The sequence below is a fragment of the Ammospiza nelsoni genome, chromosome 2 (genome assembly GCF_027579445.1).
Source record: "Ammospiza nelsoni isolate bAmmNel1 chromosome 2, bAmmNel1.pri, whole genome shotgun sequence".
Taxonomy (NCBI): domain Eukaryota; kingdom Metazoa; phylum Chordata; class Aves; order Passeriformes; family Passerellidae; genus Ammospiza; species Ammospiza nelsoni.
This window is the reverse complement of record NC_080634.1, coordinates 16,488,001-16,502,688: the sequence shown is the minus strand read 5'-3', so window position 1 is coordinate 16,502,688 and position 14,688 is coordinate 16,488,001. Positions and strand designations below refer to the sequence as shown.

Here is a 14,688-nt window from a genome sequence, read left to right as displayed (position 1 = left end):
CAGTATCTTGAAAAGCCATTGATCCAAATTGGATATTTTAAAAATTAGTTTTCCTTCTATGATAAAGAACACACAACCTTTTTACAACCTTTAATTGCATCTCAGTCAATAGCAATGAATGTAATAGGTTAAAAAAATTGGTTTGGTCTTCCAAAGCCATGTTCTCTGTCCAGTGCTGTCTCAGTCCTTCCCTAGTGAAATCCTTGTATGCCCTGCCTGTTAGCTGGGCAGCTATGGAAGTGAAGCGATAAGAAATAATGCATCTGAAATTACACAGAAATCCCAGTATAGCTGCCAGTATCCCTGCAAAGGAATAAGTCATAACAAATCCTAATGAGCTGTGGAGCAGAAAAAATATATCTAAGCTTTTCCAGGAGGAATGAACTGGACACCCTGATCAAAGTACACAATCACTTGATTGGTACAAGCTGATCATGGGGATCCAGGCACAAGTACAGGAAACAAGGAAAAGAGAGATCTAGTTAATAAGTAATTCCTCACCACAATGCAAGTTTGAGCAACAAATACAGTCTCCCAACAATAAAGACAGTATCTCAGCTGAAACACTCTCCAGCACAAGGATATTACTCCTTTCTCTCACCAAGAAGAAAATGAAAAACAAGACAAGTGTTGTTCCCAGAGAAGGAGAAGCCCAACCTTCCAGGTGTCCAGATAACAGTGCATTCAAACAGCAGAGGCTGCCAGCTTGGAAGCCCCAGCTCACCATTGGATCTGTGCTCTCCAGCTTCTTTCTGACAGGGGCATTCTGCCTCACTGTGGGAGTCTGCCTTGTCCTGTCTGCAAACAGCGTCAAAGAAGTACAGGTTGGTTTGGGAGTGCTGTTCTTTGATATTCTCTAAAGTAGAAACCAGGCCAGGTTTGGAGAGAAAAGGCTTTGAGTTTTTGTTTTTGAATAAAGATGATAGCAATGGCTTTATGCCTTGGACATGTGTCCAGCAGCTGGTATTCCTGTACAAATCTTCAGAGGCATCAATAAAATCTGAGCACTGGGTGGTAATATCTGAAATGTGGGTGATAATTACTGCCAAAATCTTGTCATTATCTTCTGGGGTTTTGAAGGGAAATAAGCAAATCCCTCAGACAGTGTTTGATATTATGAGAACATACATGTTTGCTGGGCAAAATCTTGAAATACAGGGAGCCCTAATGTTTAAATCCCTCCTGCAGAAAAGATTATTCAGACCTGTGGTGTTGTGAATAAACTCCTGTTTGGAGCCAGCACTGAGCACTACACCCAGGCTGTTCAGTGGGATGGGCCATGATGCATGTGGGGGTTTGTCAAGCATTGCTTGGTCAGCCAGCCCAAGGTGCAGGAGTGTTCTTCACTCAGCACTCCTTTGCCGAGGAGCAGACGTGAAAGTTCTGCAAACCAAAAGGCTTTAAACCAGCTTTAAAATAGGGATACATTTTGTGGTTGTTCATTGAGGCCAAGTCCTCACTCTGCCTCTTCATTTTCAACAATGTTTTTGGCTGTCCAGGGTCACTTAGAAGAGAACAGCTCTGAGAAGCCTTGAACCTAAACTACTAACCTTTCCCTATGAGCATGTTCTTTGTGACAATATCTTTGCTTGTTCACTTCTCTGACAGATAGATTATTCAGATAAATGCTCAGATTGCACAGAGCTCCGTGAAAACTCCTCTAACTGGAATAAGGAATGCCACTGTTCTATTAATTTCACGCTAAAGGAAGATATATTGGTAAGTGGGTGCAAAAACCAGCTCAGGTTGCTGTGTACCACCTGTTACTTATATCCCTAAATGATAAAAGACAGTAATTCTGTTCTCTAGAGCTCCTGACTAAATTTGCTTTGTACTTTTTCAGAAGATGTAATGCTCAAAATTTTACACTTTTGCCTGTGTTGTTCATTTTGGTATTTGTAATCAAGACCAGGCCCCTTGGTTGGGAGATGCCCAAGGAGAAGAAGGGGGTGGAGGAAATGGTGTTTGATTGTGGAGGTGACCTCTGTCTGTCTCTCTCTGAATCAGAGGCAAAGCCTTGCCCTGGGCCTGAGATTGGTTGTTGCTGCCCTGCTAAACTTTCAAGTGAGAAGGAAATCTGAAGCTCTGACCACTTTACATAAGTAGACCCCTGTAGTCATTTTTACAAGAGTTGTGCTGCTAATCCCCAAGGTCCTTGAAATAATTCAAGTTCTAGCAATGTGATTCTGAAGTTTCTTTTGGAAAAAATATCCCTAATTTCCTTCCTTAAACTACCAGATCATGTTATTGAGACTGTTAAAATTCTTCACGTTCTGCCAAAGAGATTTTATACTTAGCACTGAATAAATGATCCCTTAAAATGACAGTGTAATTTAAAGTCACTTTAGGATTCTTCAGTATTGAGAAGGCTGTTAAAATACTTTGTAATTCTTCAGATTACAGTGATGTTTGAGATGAGAAGTTAATTTAACTGAGTAATGGGTTTTTTGTAGTTGCATAATTACCTTTCATGGATGATTTGCCTGTCCACCATTCTTCTTTTAATGTGAAGGTTTTTGTGCACCTTCTTTAATGGAAAATGAATGTCTGTCTCTGCAATATGATTCATAGTCATTGCAAGTTCATGGCCAGCCATGCCATCTTGAGTAAAATAATTATCAGGTTTTGTTTGGTGATTTAAATTATGTTCAATTTTGTACCAAAACATAAAAACTTACAGTTAGGGTAAAGATTAGATTCTAGCCCCTGACTGCTGTATTGCTTAGGGTGTAGTTACAGACATTTTAATATGAGTACTCTCCTCCCCTCTTTTTTAGCAACTAATAAGATTTCTCATTGCCTTCATGAACTCTCCTTATTGAAGAGATTTATCCTTGGATTCTAGGGTGATGTTTTTATGTACTATGGTCTGCAAAACTTCTATCAGAACCACCGTCGATATGTGAAATCAAGAAGTGACGCGCAGCTGTTGGGCCGAAATGTAAATGTGAGTTTTCTTTTTCTGTTGTGAGATCAACCGCACTTGCAGCAGGTGTGCCTTTGACCATATGGAGAACCATAAGTGTGTTTAAGTGGCTCTAGGGAGTAATAAAGTACAGATTTTCAGTCTTTTGTCATGGCTTTTATGCTTTTTGGGGCCTTTATGCCTAATAAGTTAATAAGAGAGGAAGGTTGAAGGGGGTGGGGGGTAAATAAAAGATGTCAGTCCTGTCTTGCAGTTCTCAAACCTGCACCTTGTAGTGGTGATTAAAAATACATTGTCTTTTTCAAATAAATATGCAGAAAACTTTTCCTTCTTGTGTTGTCAGTCTTCTTAGCCAGAAGTGTTTTAAGCTGTGCTAGGGAATTAAGTTATTCTAAGTCTTTAGTTTTTCCATCTGGCTTTGGAAGCGGAAAAGGAGCAGGAAAAGGTTAGTTCTGAAAGAAGTGATCATGTCGCATTCTAAGTATGCAATTCAGAAGTCTGAAGAGGGAGTAGACAGCATCACCTGCAGCAGACCTGCATAAGGAAACTGGAGAATGCAATCATGGCATTCAGGCTTTTACTTACAAATCTAAAACATATTTTCTTGGCTTAAAAGTAGCATTTCTTAATATACACATAGTCCACATGTCCTTTCAGTATATGTGGTGGTAGTGCCATGGTAATCTTTTTTTATAAAATACTTCTTACAACTCTCAAGACATGTTTCTCATTTCTATAAAATGCTTCTTAAAACTCTCCAGGTGTCCTGTAAGCTTGTTTGTTTGCATAAAGATGCAGCTGCTTTTGGCTTTTGTGCCAATCAGATACATAGCTCATTGGAGTTACTTGGAAATGTTTCTATGTTCAAACCTGAAGATTTATAGCTTCTAATAAAATGGGGTAGGAAAGATGTGGTAAGGCTGAGGACTTCTGATTTTCATTCTGTATCTTCATACATCAAGATTTGGCCTTGTTGACCTGCAGTAATTTGGCCAACTACATCTGCTGTTCTCCAGCACTAACTGAGCCCAGATCAGAATTAAAAAGAAGGTAAAATAAGGTAAACCAAGGCTTCACTGGAACATTTTCAGTTGTAGCAATTTTACAATAGCAGATCCCCAAACCTGTTTTTTGTAGTCTGGAGCTTACAAGTCGGCAGCAGAATTTGGTGAAGACCTTAAGTTTCTGTGCCTAGATATGAAAGGTGTTCCTGAACTACAGCCCCATTCATTTGATGTCTCTCTAATGTGACCAAAAGGTACTGGAGACTTAATTGTTCAGTGGCTTTTCAGAAGAAGGCATGGGAGGACACCAATTAAAAGCAAACCCCAGGTCTGTGCCTCATTGTTGTGTGGGCTTGCATGCAGATCCAGAGGAGCTACTGCGCGCCCTTCAGCACCTACAGGAACGGGACCCCGATGGCGCCGTGCGGGGCCATTGCCAACAGCATGTTCAATGGTACGTGGGACCTTCCTCTGCCCCTTCCTGACTCCCTCTGGAGACTATTCCCTTCCCCAGGCCAGGGCAGACCTGCTACTGCAAGGCCTCACTTTCTCCCATAAAAGGCTTTGTTTGGTGGTTCTGCTCTGATGAACGTGAGGCTCTGCTTCCTACTGTTTAGTAACTTGGCCCTTGTTTGGAAACTGAAGAAGATTTCTCATTTTCTAAGGCCCCTCTTCCATATAACTGTAGAGCAGGAGTGGGAATTTAGGCCCTCTTGAAACCAGGATACAACATATTTCATGTACTTCCTTGTTAAAAGCACATTCCTGTACAGTGATGGGAGAGCCCAGATTCTGCCTTCCCACAATCACATTCTTAGAAGGAGGGTGTTGTGGTTTTGGTTTGATTTGAGATTTGAGATTTCTTGGCTAGAATAGTCTTTCTTCATTCACTTAGGGAGAGAAGTCTGTTGTTAATGTTATGGAGACTTCTCTACAAGAAGACAGTTCTCTCCTGGCTCTCAATTTCTACGAATAGCAGCTGCCCGGGGAAATCTGCAATTATGAGATCCCTCCCATTCTCCACAAGCTTTTCCCACAGCTGTGTTTATGGGCCATGTCAACTTATGGGGTACTGTTTTAAAGATGAGCTATTTAAAGGCAAATTGTCTCATTATTTGTATTTGAAATCATCTTCTTCCTGGCAGCACAGGATCTTCATCACTCTTGTCTCCTTCTCTGTTCAAACTTCTCATAGGATCACAGCTACTTTAACCTCTGCTTACTTTAGCGTGGAGGCATTTGCTTGATATCTACAATTTGAACACTTTGATCTCCCCATGCTTTCATGTGGGGAAAAGAGTCTTTTCTCCATATAATGTGCTAAAAAGCACATTCTTGTACCGTGATGGGAGAGCCCAGATTTTGCCTTCCCACCATCATGGGCTTAGAAGGAGGGACTCTCCACATTCTCCACTTTACTTTGGATCTTTGGATCTACTCAGTTTCATTTTTGTTCTAGAATGCTGGAAGCATACATAGTGTTAATTTGATCATGGATTTGATCATTGTAGTAATCTAGTGGGCATAATCTGTTTCTGAATACACTTGGGAGATTCAGAATGTATCTTTGGAAGGAAAAGCAACAAAAAAACTACAGGCTTTTCTCCACTACCCCATTGTTTTTGTCTTCCAGTTTCTACCACTCCTTGCTCTCACCCTTTTTTTAACCTGTTCCATGCAGCAGGTTTTGAGAAGGCAGCAGCTCTTTCCAAGCAGCTGCACCACCCACACCAGGGGACTTGTGAACGCCAGTTGCATTCAGTAACTTCTAGATCCATTTGATTTTTGTCTGCCTGCTTACCCACCTGCTGCTGGAAGTGGGATTTACTGGGCTGGGCTCAGACCTGGACTCAGACCTGGACTCAGGCCAGCAGAGCCCAGCTGTGTGCAGCCCACACTGTTCTGGAGCCTGGGAGGGAGAGTCAAGACAAGCAACTGAGCAGGCAGAGCTCAGAGCATTGCAATTCCCGTTAATGAAGTGGTGACAAACAGCTGGGGATGTGGTGGGCCACAAAATGAGCATTTCCCAGAAGAGTTTTAAGGAGCTGTGTGAACATAGGTTTTCTAGAAGGAAACAAAAGAAAAAGTATGTTTTCATTGATGCTTATGCAGCTGAGTTGTGCTTTTCATGTCTCCTAGAAGGCAACCCCTCCCCATCTGTATCATCTGATTGTCCCTGCCCATCATCCCATTGACCGCCTGGGGGTTTACAGAGCTGTTCATGCATCCTATAATATTTTTGCCTCATGTTAAACTAATCTATGTAGGAAAATAGTAATGGATAAAAACAAGTGCTGTTCACCCACTGAAACTGGATGGCATGGTTAGGCACAATTTTAACTAAATGGTTTTTTATTGAAGAAAATATTTGTGTCCAAGTTGGTAAGCAAGATCTAACTGGCATAAAACTAAAGCAATTTTTATTTCCAAAGGACTGGATTCCCTTGATTGTGCTTTTATCTCTACCCTAGTCCCTGAAAACACATCATGTGCAGCAAAGTTTTGGGACAACTGTCAAAGAAATTCTAGGGGAAACAGAAACAGTAACTTCTGTAACTAGCTAGAGAGCTCAGAAAGTGATTTGCAAAGAAGGTGGTCCCACAGGAGTTGATGGACATGAGAAGCACGCACAACATACAGAGAGATTGGTAGGAAATGTTTAGTCTTTAAAACTTCAGTAGTTCTAAGACTCTGGTACCTTAGTTCTTCTAGTGAAATGTGCAGTGCTTCATTCACACCCGGGATGTTCAGATTTTCTATCCACTTGAAAAATGCTTCAATGTGCCATTTTTTTTTTTAGTCATGCTGGGAATTAGAATGACTGTCTTTGACTCACAGATGTTGCTTTTTGTATTCCCTGCAGATACTATTGATCTGTTTTACAATTATAACTCATCTATGATTCAAGTGCCACTGCTGAAGACTGGAAACAGTTGGTGGACAGACAAAAATGTGAAATTTCGCAATCCTGAGTCATCCAATCTCTCTGCTGCATTTGCAGGTAAGAATGGTTCTGCCGGTGGTCCTCATCTTTCAATGGCTTCTTTATCTCCCCCTTCATATGTCTCCCATTCTCAGAAAAATCACCTTTGGGAGGAATAGCAAGAAAGCAAGTTGAAGAAGCAGGGTTTAGAGGGTGACTGATAGCAGAAGGCACATTTAGCCAAAATACCACCTTTTAACTTTTTTAATCAGTGACCACAGAAATTGAGAAAAAATGGTTTTGGAAGACTGAAGTTAACCCACATCAACACTGTTCTTTATAGTTTCTTGCAATGCTTAATCTGTCCAGAGACAGCAAGGAAGCAGTTGCTTTTTTTTTTTTTTTTAATTTTTCCTTTGAACACATCTGTGAAGGAGAATTGCATGTCCCATCTTTCCCTCATGCCTTTGCAGATTCTTGGCAGTTGTGAGACATGAGAGGCTGCCTTTGTCACTAGTTCTTTCAGACTTGTTTCCTACGGATGTTTCCTTGTTATGGTTGATCTCTATTAAATTGGAAGTAAAAGATGCCTGTTGTGGATCAGGGCAGTACTGAGCTGGGTGCAATATGCAAAACTAATGATCCAAGTTGTTTTCATGGGACAGATTCTAAATGTCCTAGGCTGTGCCATTAGGCTGCAAAAAGGTGCCTTTCTGGTTGTACAGGAATATATTAATGTGTAAAAATGAAGGCAAGCTCCTCATTATAGAGAACATATTGCTTGCTGAAGAGAAAAGAATCCAGAGTAAACAGCATTTTCACTTGTGCAAGACACTTTGTTTCTCCTTTGCAGGAGAAGATTCTAGTGTGTAACATTGAAGGTTTTAATGTGTAGCAGCCCCTGGGTACTGTTAAACTGTAAATTCATGTTTGAGGTGAGTGGACTTGTTTGGAGATGCTGTTACCTGGCATATATATAATTTTGGACAGTATCTCATGTCTCTTCCACAGCTCATATTCCGTGTTGGTTGTGTGAGGCCCAGAATCTCAGCAACCACCTTTTTTACTGACAGTGTCTTTCCTGCTTTTGCTCTTTGTGACCAGGCACAGCCAGACCTCCTTACTGGCAGAAGCCAGCATACCTGTTGGATGAGGAAGATGAGAGGAACAATGGTTATGTGAACGATGACTTCATTATCTGGATGCGAGTGTCGGCCTTTGCCACGTTCCGGAATCTCTACCGGCGCCTCAGACGCGTTCGGCGCTTTGCTGAGGGCCTGCCAGCAGGGAATTACACTTTCAAGATTTCCTACAGTATCCTTTTACATTCCCCAGGGCTCCCAGAGAGTTACAGTGACATGGAGGTGAATAGGATTTGTGTGGGCAACTGGCAAAGAAGCCATGCAGAGCACTCTTGTGTCAGGAGAGCCCTCAAGGGATTGGGCCATGTCCTGACTGACAAGAGCTTTTGTTGGTGATCTGTCCCCTCACAGCCAACAGTGGGAACTCTGCTGACTAAAGCACTCCTTTTGTCAGCAGGAGTTGTGTCAACATGACCATAAATTCCTCTTCTTTCTCAACTGATAGAAATGTGGTTATAAATGTTCTGTCATGGTTCTATTCTGAAAGCTTCCATGGGAGAGGCGAAAGGTAAACTCATATAACATTCTGGCTACATCATATTAGGTAGAGCTGAGCACTTAGCCTCACAGAGACTATGTGGAGTATCATGATAAGCTTCCCAAAAGGCCCATTTTCAACTGAGCTTTCATAGCAAATTAATGCAGTAGCAGTCCTATAAATTATGAATCTGAAATTTACAATGTTTTGAAAAAGGAAGTATTTCCACATGCACACAAAGACCATATCTAAAATAACTGGGTTTCTTACCACCAGCTGCCTACCACCTCCCAAAGACCAGCTGGGTTTTTGGATCCAGAATAGCAGAAACATCACCAATGAGTTAAAGGAGTTTTGGCAGCAAATGCAGACCTCAAAACTCTTTATGCCTTGGAAAGCTTTTTGAGCATTTAATGTACACTTTGTTAGTGAAATCTTAACATCCTTCTCTCAGATTTCCCTGTTACCAAATTCAAGGGGAGGAAGCATGTGATTCTTTCAACCGTGGTGTGGAGTGGTGGAAGTAACCCATTCCTGGGAATTGCCTACCTGGTTTCTGGCACAGCAGCAACCCTGGCAGGTTTTGTCATAACTGGCATCCACTTAAAGCTCAGGAAGAAGAAAACATACTTTCAGAAGCAATAAGGTTCACCTTTCTGAAGAGAGACAGAAGTGTGCAGTGAACAAAGAAGGTGCAGCACAGACCTTTCAGTCTTTCCCCTGAGCTCTGGACCATTTTCAGTGTCAGGTTTGGTGAATGTAAGCAAAGTGAAGGACAGGGCTAGTCCATCATCTGAAACCAAACTTACCTGACGTGCCATTCTCATTAATGTACATGTGAGCCTAAATTTGTTTCCTAGGAAACTTGTAGTGAGATGGGTTTCAAACAGTAGATAGCACAGCAGATTAGAATTGCAATGGCAAAGAAATTATGTGGTGCCAATGTCTGGCCAGAAGTCAGGGTCCATATTAATTTCTTATTCAGCCCCATAATTCAGACAACATTTCTCTTAACTGGAATGGAGCTTTGGATGGGTAAAAAGTGAAGTCTTGATCCAACAGAAAGCTTGAATAGGTAGAACTTATTGCTAAAATCTGCTTGTGGGCCACGTACATGTGCTTAATGGCTTGGCTTGGGTTTTATATACCTTTTTCAGCTGTGCTGAAAAAACAACCAGTTTATATCAGTGCATTCACTCCAATTTGACACCTGATTTGTGGTTGAATACAGGGCATTTATCAGGAGTTCAGAGTTTGGTTAGACCAAATTTATTTGATTTTTCTAGCAGCTGAGAGCTGGAGGGCATCCAATCACTTACTTGCATTTTTTTAAATTATGGTTCCACTGAATTCCTAAATGAAAAGCTCCTTTAATGCAAAATATTTTAGCAGAACCATCTACCTAATTTAACTGTTAGGCCAAAATTGCACTCCTACCTATCCCATCTGAAAGTTCACGAGTTCTTACATGACACAGAATGGAAATTTATTGTCAATAAAAAACAAAACACCAGAAAATCCATCCATTTAAAGTGAACACTGGAGTTCATGAACAGGTTCATCAGTTTTTATGTTTCATGTTCAAAATTTTACACATTTAGGACTTATTTCTAGTCTCACAAAATGAAGGAACAGCACTGAAGAATTTAGGTCAAGCATACCATGGTAGGTGTGAAGTGCAAGTGGAATAAAACACTTTCAATTACTTTCATAAGTATTTTGTGTGCCTTGCCTCTCTCCTAAAAAGCCTTCTCACTAGAACAAGAAAGAAACCACAGACTAGAGCAGGGATGTGGCACAGTGAGTCTGCAAGCCACTGTCAAGGCATCTACTTTTGAGAGTGTCTGGGGCTGGGCATGTGATGACCTGTGACAGATGGCCCCTGCCAGAGGGATTGGCAGCACAGGAGGTGCAGTTTCCTTAAGTTCTGCTTTGGAGCTGAGCCATGAGCAGCAGAAGGGGAGCTGCTCTATTCCCAGTCCAGTGCCCCACCAGTGCTTTGTGCTGGGCAGGAAAGGTTCCTGTCCCCTCTGCTCTTCCTGCTTGGGGACAGTCACCTCCACCCTGAAGCTGCAGAAACTGCTCCTTGCACTGGATCTGTCAGGAGCTGTGGAAGAACCCCACCCCTCAGTGGGCTGGGCAAGACAGAGCATGAAGCAGGACATGCAACAATGCTTAAGGTTGTTAGTTTAAATCACTTTTATCAGTGGGACATGCTCCTAAATATTTTCAGTCCTGTAGAAGATGTAATCCCATGCATAATCTCTGGAAAGCCCTGATGGGATTTCCTGACGAAGCTGAACTTGTTTTCTGGCTCCTAAAGGACCATGGGAACTTCTTTATTTTTCTCTTTTTCTTTTTTATTTCATTGTCTGAGAAACTGACTTTCAAGAAATGATAGGGGTGGCTAAGTCACGATGCAATTGTCACTGATTTCATTTTTTCATTAAGTATCTGGTAAAAAAGCTAGTAAAAGGAGACTGAATGATGAGGTATGTATTTCAATGAGTCAGTGTCTACCAGGAAAAAAGTTATCCAGAAAACATAGCCCAGCAAGTAGTGTTTGCCCATTATCTCTGAGAGGCTTTTGCAGGAACCTCTCCTCTTGAAATGTAGATTGTCTTCAAACCCCTCCATAGAGAAGACCTGTCTTCAAACAAGTCTTTCTGTTTTTCCAGAAGTTGTCTTACACTTTGTTTATAAACCCAAAATGCCATTTTTCATCTTACCACAGCTTTAAACATTCTTTACATCTTTCTGGTACCCTCTGAACTGTGTCCTTGGAAGCTGCTGCTTCAGCTCCAACTGTTTCTGTTGTTAGCTCTGAGAAGCTCTGCAGTGTCTGGCTGGGTCAGGGTGGTGCTGCCCACACCAGAGCAATGGGAATGGCAGGTCTGATTAATTCCTCCCAGCAGACATAATCTGCCTTGCTCAAAAGGCTGAAAAATAAGTGTTAGTAACCTTTTTATGCTTCCTTTTGTTCCAGTGCTGCAGCCACACTGTGGGTCTGCCCCTGTGCCAGAGCTGGCACAATTAATTGTACCTTCTCAAGAAAGCTTTCCAGGTGTGCTCCTCACACTGGGAATACTCCTCTATCTACATGAAATGTTTGTTGAATTCCTTTATTCTGCTGCCATATTCTCCTTCGTGCAGGGGCTGGAACAGAAGTGAGAGGCTGGGCTGAAGGACTGGCCTAAGCTAACAGAAAGATGGTAAAAGCCATCATGAACTGCTCCTCACTGTGCCAGGTCCCAGGGGATTGTCCCCTTTTCTCAGCTGCTGACAGCAGCAGGAAGCACAGGTCCAGGCAAATATACAGTGGGATTTTGAATTAATTTATCCTGACTATTAGGAAATCATTAGGTCACTTGGATCAGAGAAAGCAACACTGAGGTTTGGAGGGCAGAGTTTTGAAGCAACCAAAGATGTTGCACTTTTCCTGAGGTACAAACTGCTTTCAGAATACCTGGAGTGTTATGACCAGTACTGTGTCTTTGTCACAGTGTTGCTTTGGCCTTGGGCATTTGATTTTAAGAATTATGTGTCTTGAGTAAAGAGAAAAAAAAAATTTAAAAATGCCTTGGTAAAGCTTTCCAAAATAGAATTTTAATTAGCTTATCTATTAATCATACTTTCACCAATAGTAAGTGGGCTCTTTTCTCAGAGAGACTGACTTATGTAGATTTGACAACTCAGTGCAAAGGTGCCTGGGTTTACGATTTCTGAATGACATTGAGATGTATCTGAAAAGTCTTAAGTCAACGGCAGCACCATGGGGGCTACAACACAAAGCCATAAAATATCAACTACCATTATTTGTAATATCTTGACATAGCAAAATTATTAAATTGTTGGTTCCTTTGTTTCAGCTACCTAAAGCCTCATCTTGCATCATTGCTGCATTTTCAGTCCCTTTGAGCTAAGTGAAATTTTGCCATTTCCTTCACTCTCAAGAAAAGAAAGATGCATGTCAGAAATGAGGTTTAGGTTTGGTGAAATGAAATTAATGATGTCATAGATGCTGACAGTACTAGAAAGTGTGAGGGGTTTCTTGGGGTTTTTTTTTTGTTGGTTTGGTTTGGGTTGGGTTTTTGTTTGGTTTTTTTTGTTTGTTTGTTTGCTTTTTTGTTTTCTTCATCTTTTTACGTATAACAGATAAACAAAGGAGGACATTACTTATTCAATTTTTTTGGGCGGGGGGGAGGTGGGTGGATATTTAGTAAATGGAAAACTGGACAAAGGATTCCTGTTAACAGATGTAATCTAAAATTATATGGTAATGGTCTAAAATAGATAAGCCAAACGGAATATATGTTTCTGGTGTTTGTTTATCATTTTGGAGATGGTAATTACATGTGGGAGCATCTTCTGGGATGCTTTAGTTCAGTTTTTAACTATGGCAAAAATATCTGGAGGGGATAAGAAACCATTATTATGAAAAACATATCTGCAATTTAAATCTCATTTCTAAATTATAGGGAGGTGTAGTCAAAACTGTTGTAGTGGTTTTGGTTGCCAGCTCCTTTTAGGATTAAATTTCATTAACGGATATAACTATATCTGGAAAGAGAGACATGAAAATGAATCAGGTGTTACAGAATATTTCAGTAGCACTTCAGTCAGAAAATTTTTCCAAGCCTTTTTCAGGCTTTACAGTCTCATGAATATATGTCAGTATTTGTCTGCCTAAGTTGGTTTTTCTGTTTCTAATCACAGACATTTGCTTTCATCTAAAAATAAAGGGATGAATCCTCTATGTGAAATAGATTAGCATGATCACAGACCTATAAAATCTGGAAAAATTAGTTACATGCTGCATCTACTTTATATTAACAACTGTGTTACATGCAGATTATTAATATTAGTATTTGGATAGTTTTATTGTAGTGATGCACTGCAGTGTAAAATCTTCCTCTCCTTCCTCTGAGAAATGAAACTCTAAAGCCAAAGATGGCAGCTCAGGGAAGGGAGGGCTTTGTGAGCCTTGATAATATAAAGAGAAGTTGCAGAGCAATTTGGATTTGAGTTAGATCTAAAAGAGGAGAGAGCATTTGCTTTTGTCACATAAGAAGGTGCTGTCTATCCTCACTGGGAGCTGTAGGTTTGAAACAGCTGATTTGAGAAAAACCTCTAACCACAAAATGAGGGGAAAACCACAAAATGAGGGGAACAGTGGAAGGGGAGGAAGTACTGGTGCTGCTCTTTGGCGGGGAGGCAAAGAAATTTGGCTGAGCTGCTCAAGATGATGGGATGTTCTGACACCTGATCTGGAAAGCCCATATGATTTTGAGCAGCAGCCAAGTTAAGGAAAAGTCTCTTGGTTTTCAGTGCAGTCTGAGCTACAGTGCATAGTTTTTGAGCTAAGGTGTTTTGATTGGGTTCTCTGTAATTGTATTATTCCCTGCAATTCCAAGAATAATTTGGTTATGAGCTAGGAGTGCCTTGGGCAGCTGCCTTCAATTTGGTGATCTCTTATTTCCAAAAGAGGGATTGTGGAGCATTTTTTGTTCTATTTGGGTTCTGCTTTTTCCTCGGGTTATGGAAGCCAGGCAGGGTTTGCTGAAGAGTGGGGCTTGTTTTGCTTTTGCTCACGTTCATGAGTGAATGAGAAAACTAAAGGAGGAAGTAGAAAGACCAAGGAGTATTAGGGAAAGTGAAAGGGAAATAGATTGGTGGAGTTTCACTTTTCCATCCCTGAGAAAAGCCCACCAGGAGAGAGAGGACTCCCCTGTCTCCTACCATCAGGCAGAAGGAGGACACCTGGTGGATGAAGGGGAGTGGAAATGGCTCCCTACTCAAGGATGTAACAAAAATTCCTCCCGGCCCCATCACCTACCCAGGTGCCACTTCAGAATAGGTCTGAGGCCCTGGATCCAGAGTCAGCCAGATGATGTAGAAGAAAATTATCTGTCCAGGGAGCCTCCCAATAACACTTGGTCTGTCAGAGGGACCACTACCTCTAGCATTAAAAAGAAAAGCAGGGCAGTCCTAGTGGATGACTCCCTTCTGAGGGGGACAGAGGGCCCCATGTGTCAACCAGACCCATCCCACAGGGAGATCTGCTGCCTCCCTGGGGCCTGGGTTTGGGATATCACTGAGAGACTGCCTGGGCTGATTCAGCCCTCTGATTATTACCCACTGCTGATACTCCAGGCTGGCAGTGATGAGACTGGAAAGAAGAGTGTCAGGGTAATTAAAAGGTTACTGGATCAAGT

General features: G+C 41.5%; 1 protein-coding gene across 1 annotated transcript; it reads left to right on the top strand.

Moving 5' to 3' along the window:
- Nucleotides 1-611: 611 nt before the first annotated feature.
- LOC132069910 (cell cycle control protein 50C-like) lies at nucleotides 612-10,135 on the top strand. The gene is made up of 7 exons (XM_059466399.1): nucleotides 612-824; nucleotides 1,609-1,719; nucleotides 2,846-2,947; nucleotides 4,294-4,384; nucleotides 6,794-6,931; nucleotides 7,958-8,167; nucleotides 8,928-10,135. The coding sequence occupies exons 1-7, from the start codon at nucleotides 612-614 to the stop codon at nucleotides 9,116-9,118; spliced, it is 1,056 nt and encodes a 351-aa protein (XP_059322382.1). The 3' UTR covers nucleotides 9,119-10,135.
- The last annotated feature ends 4,553 nt before the right edge of the window (nucleotides 10,136-14,688 follow it).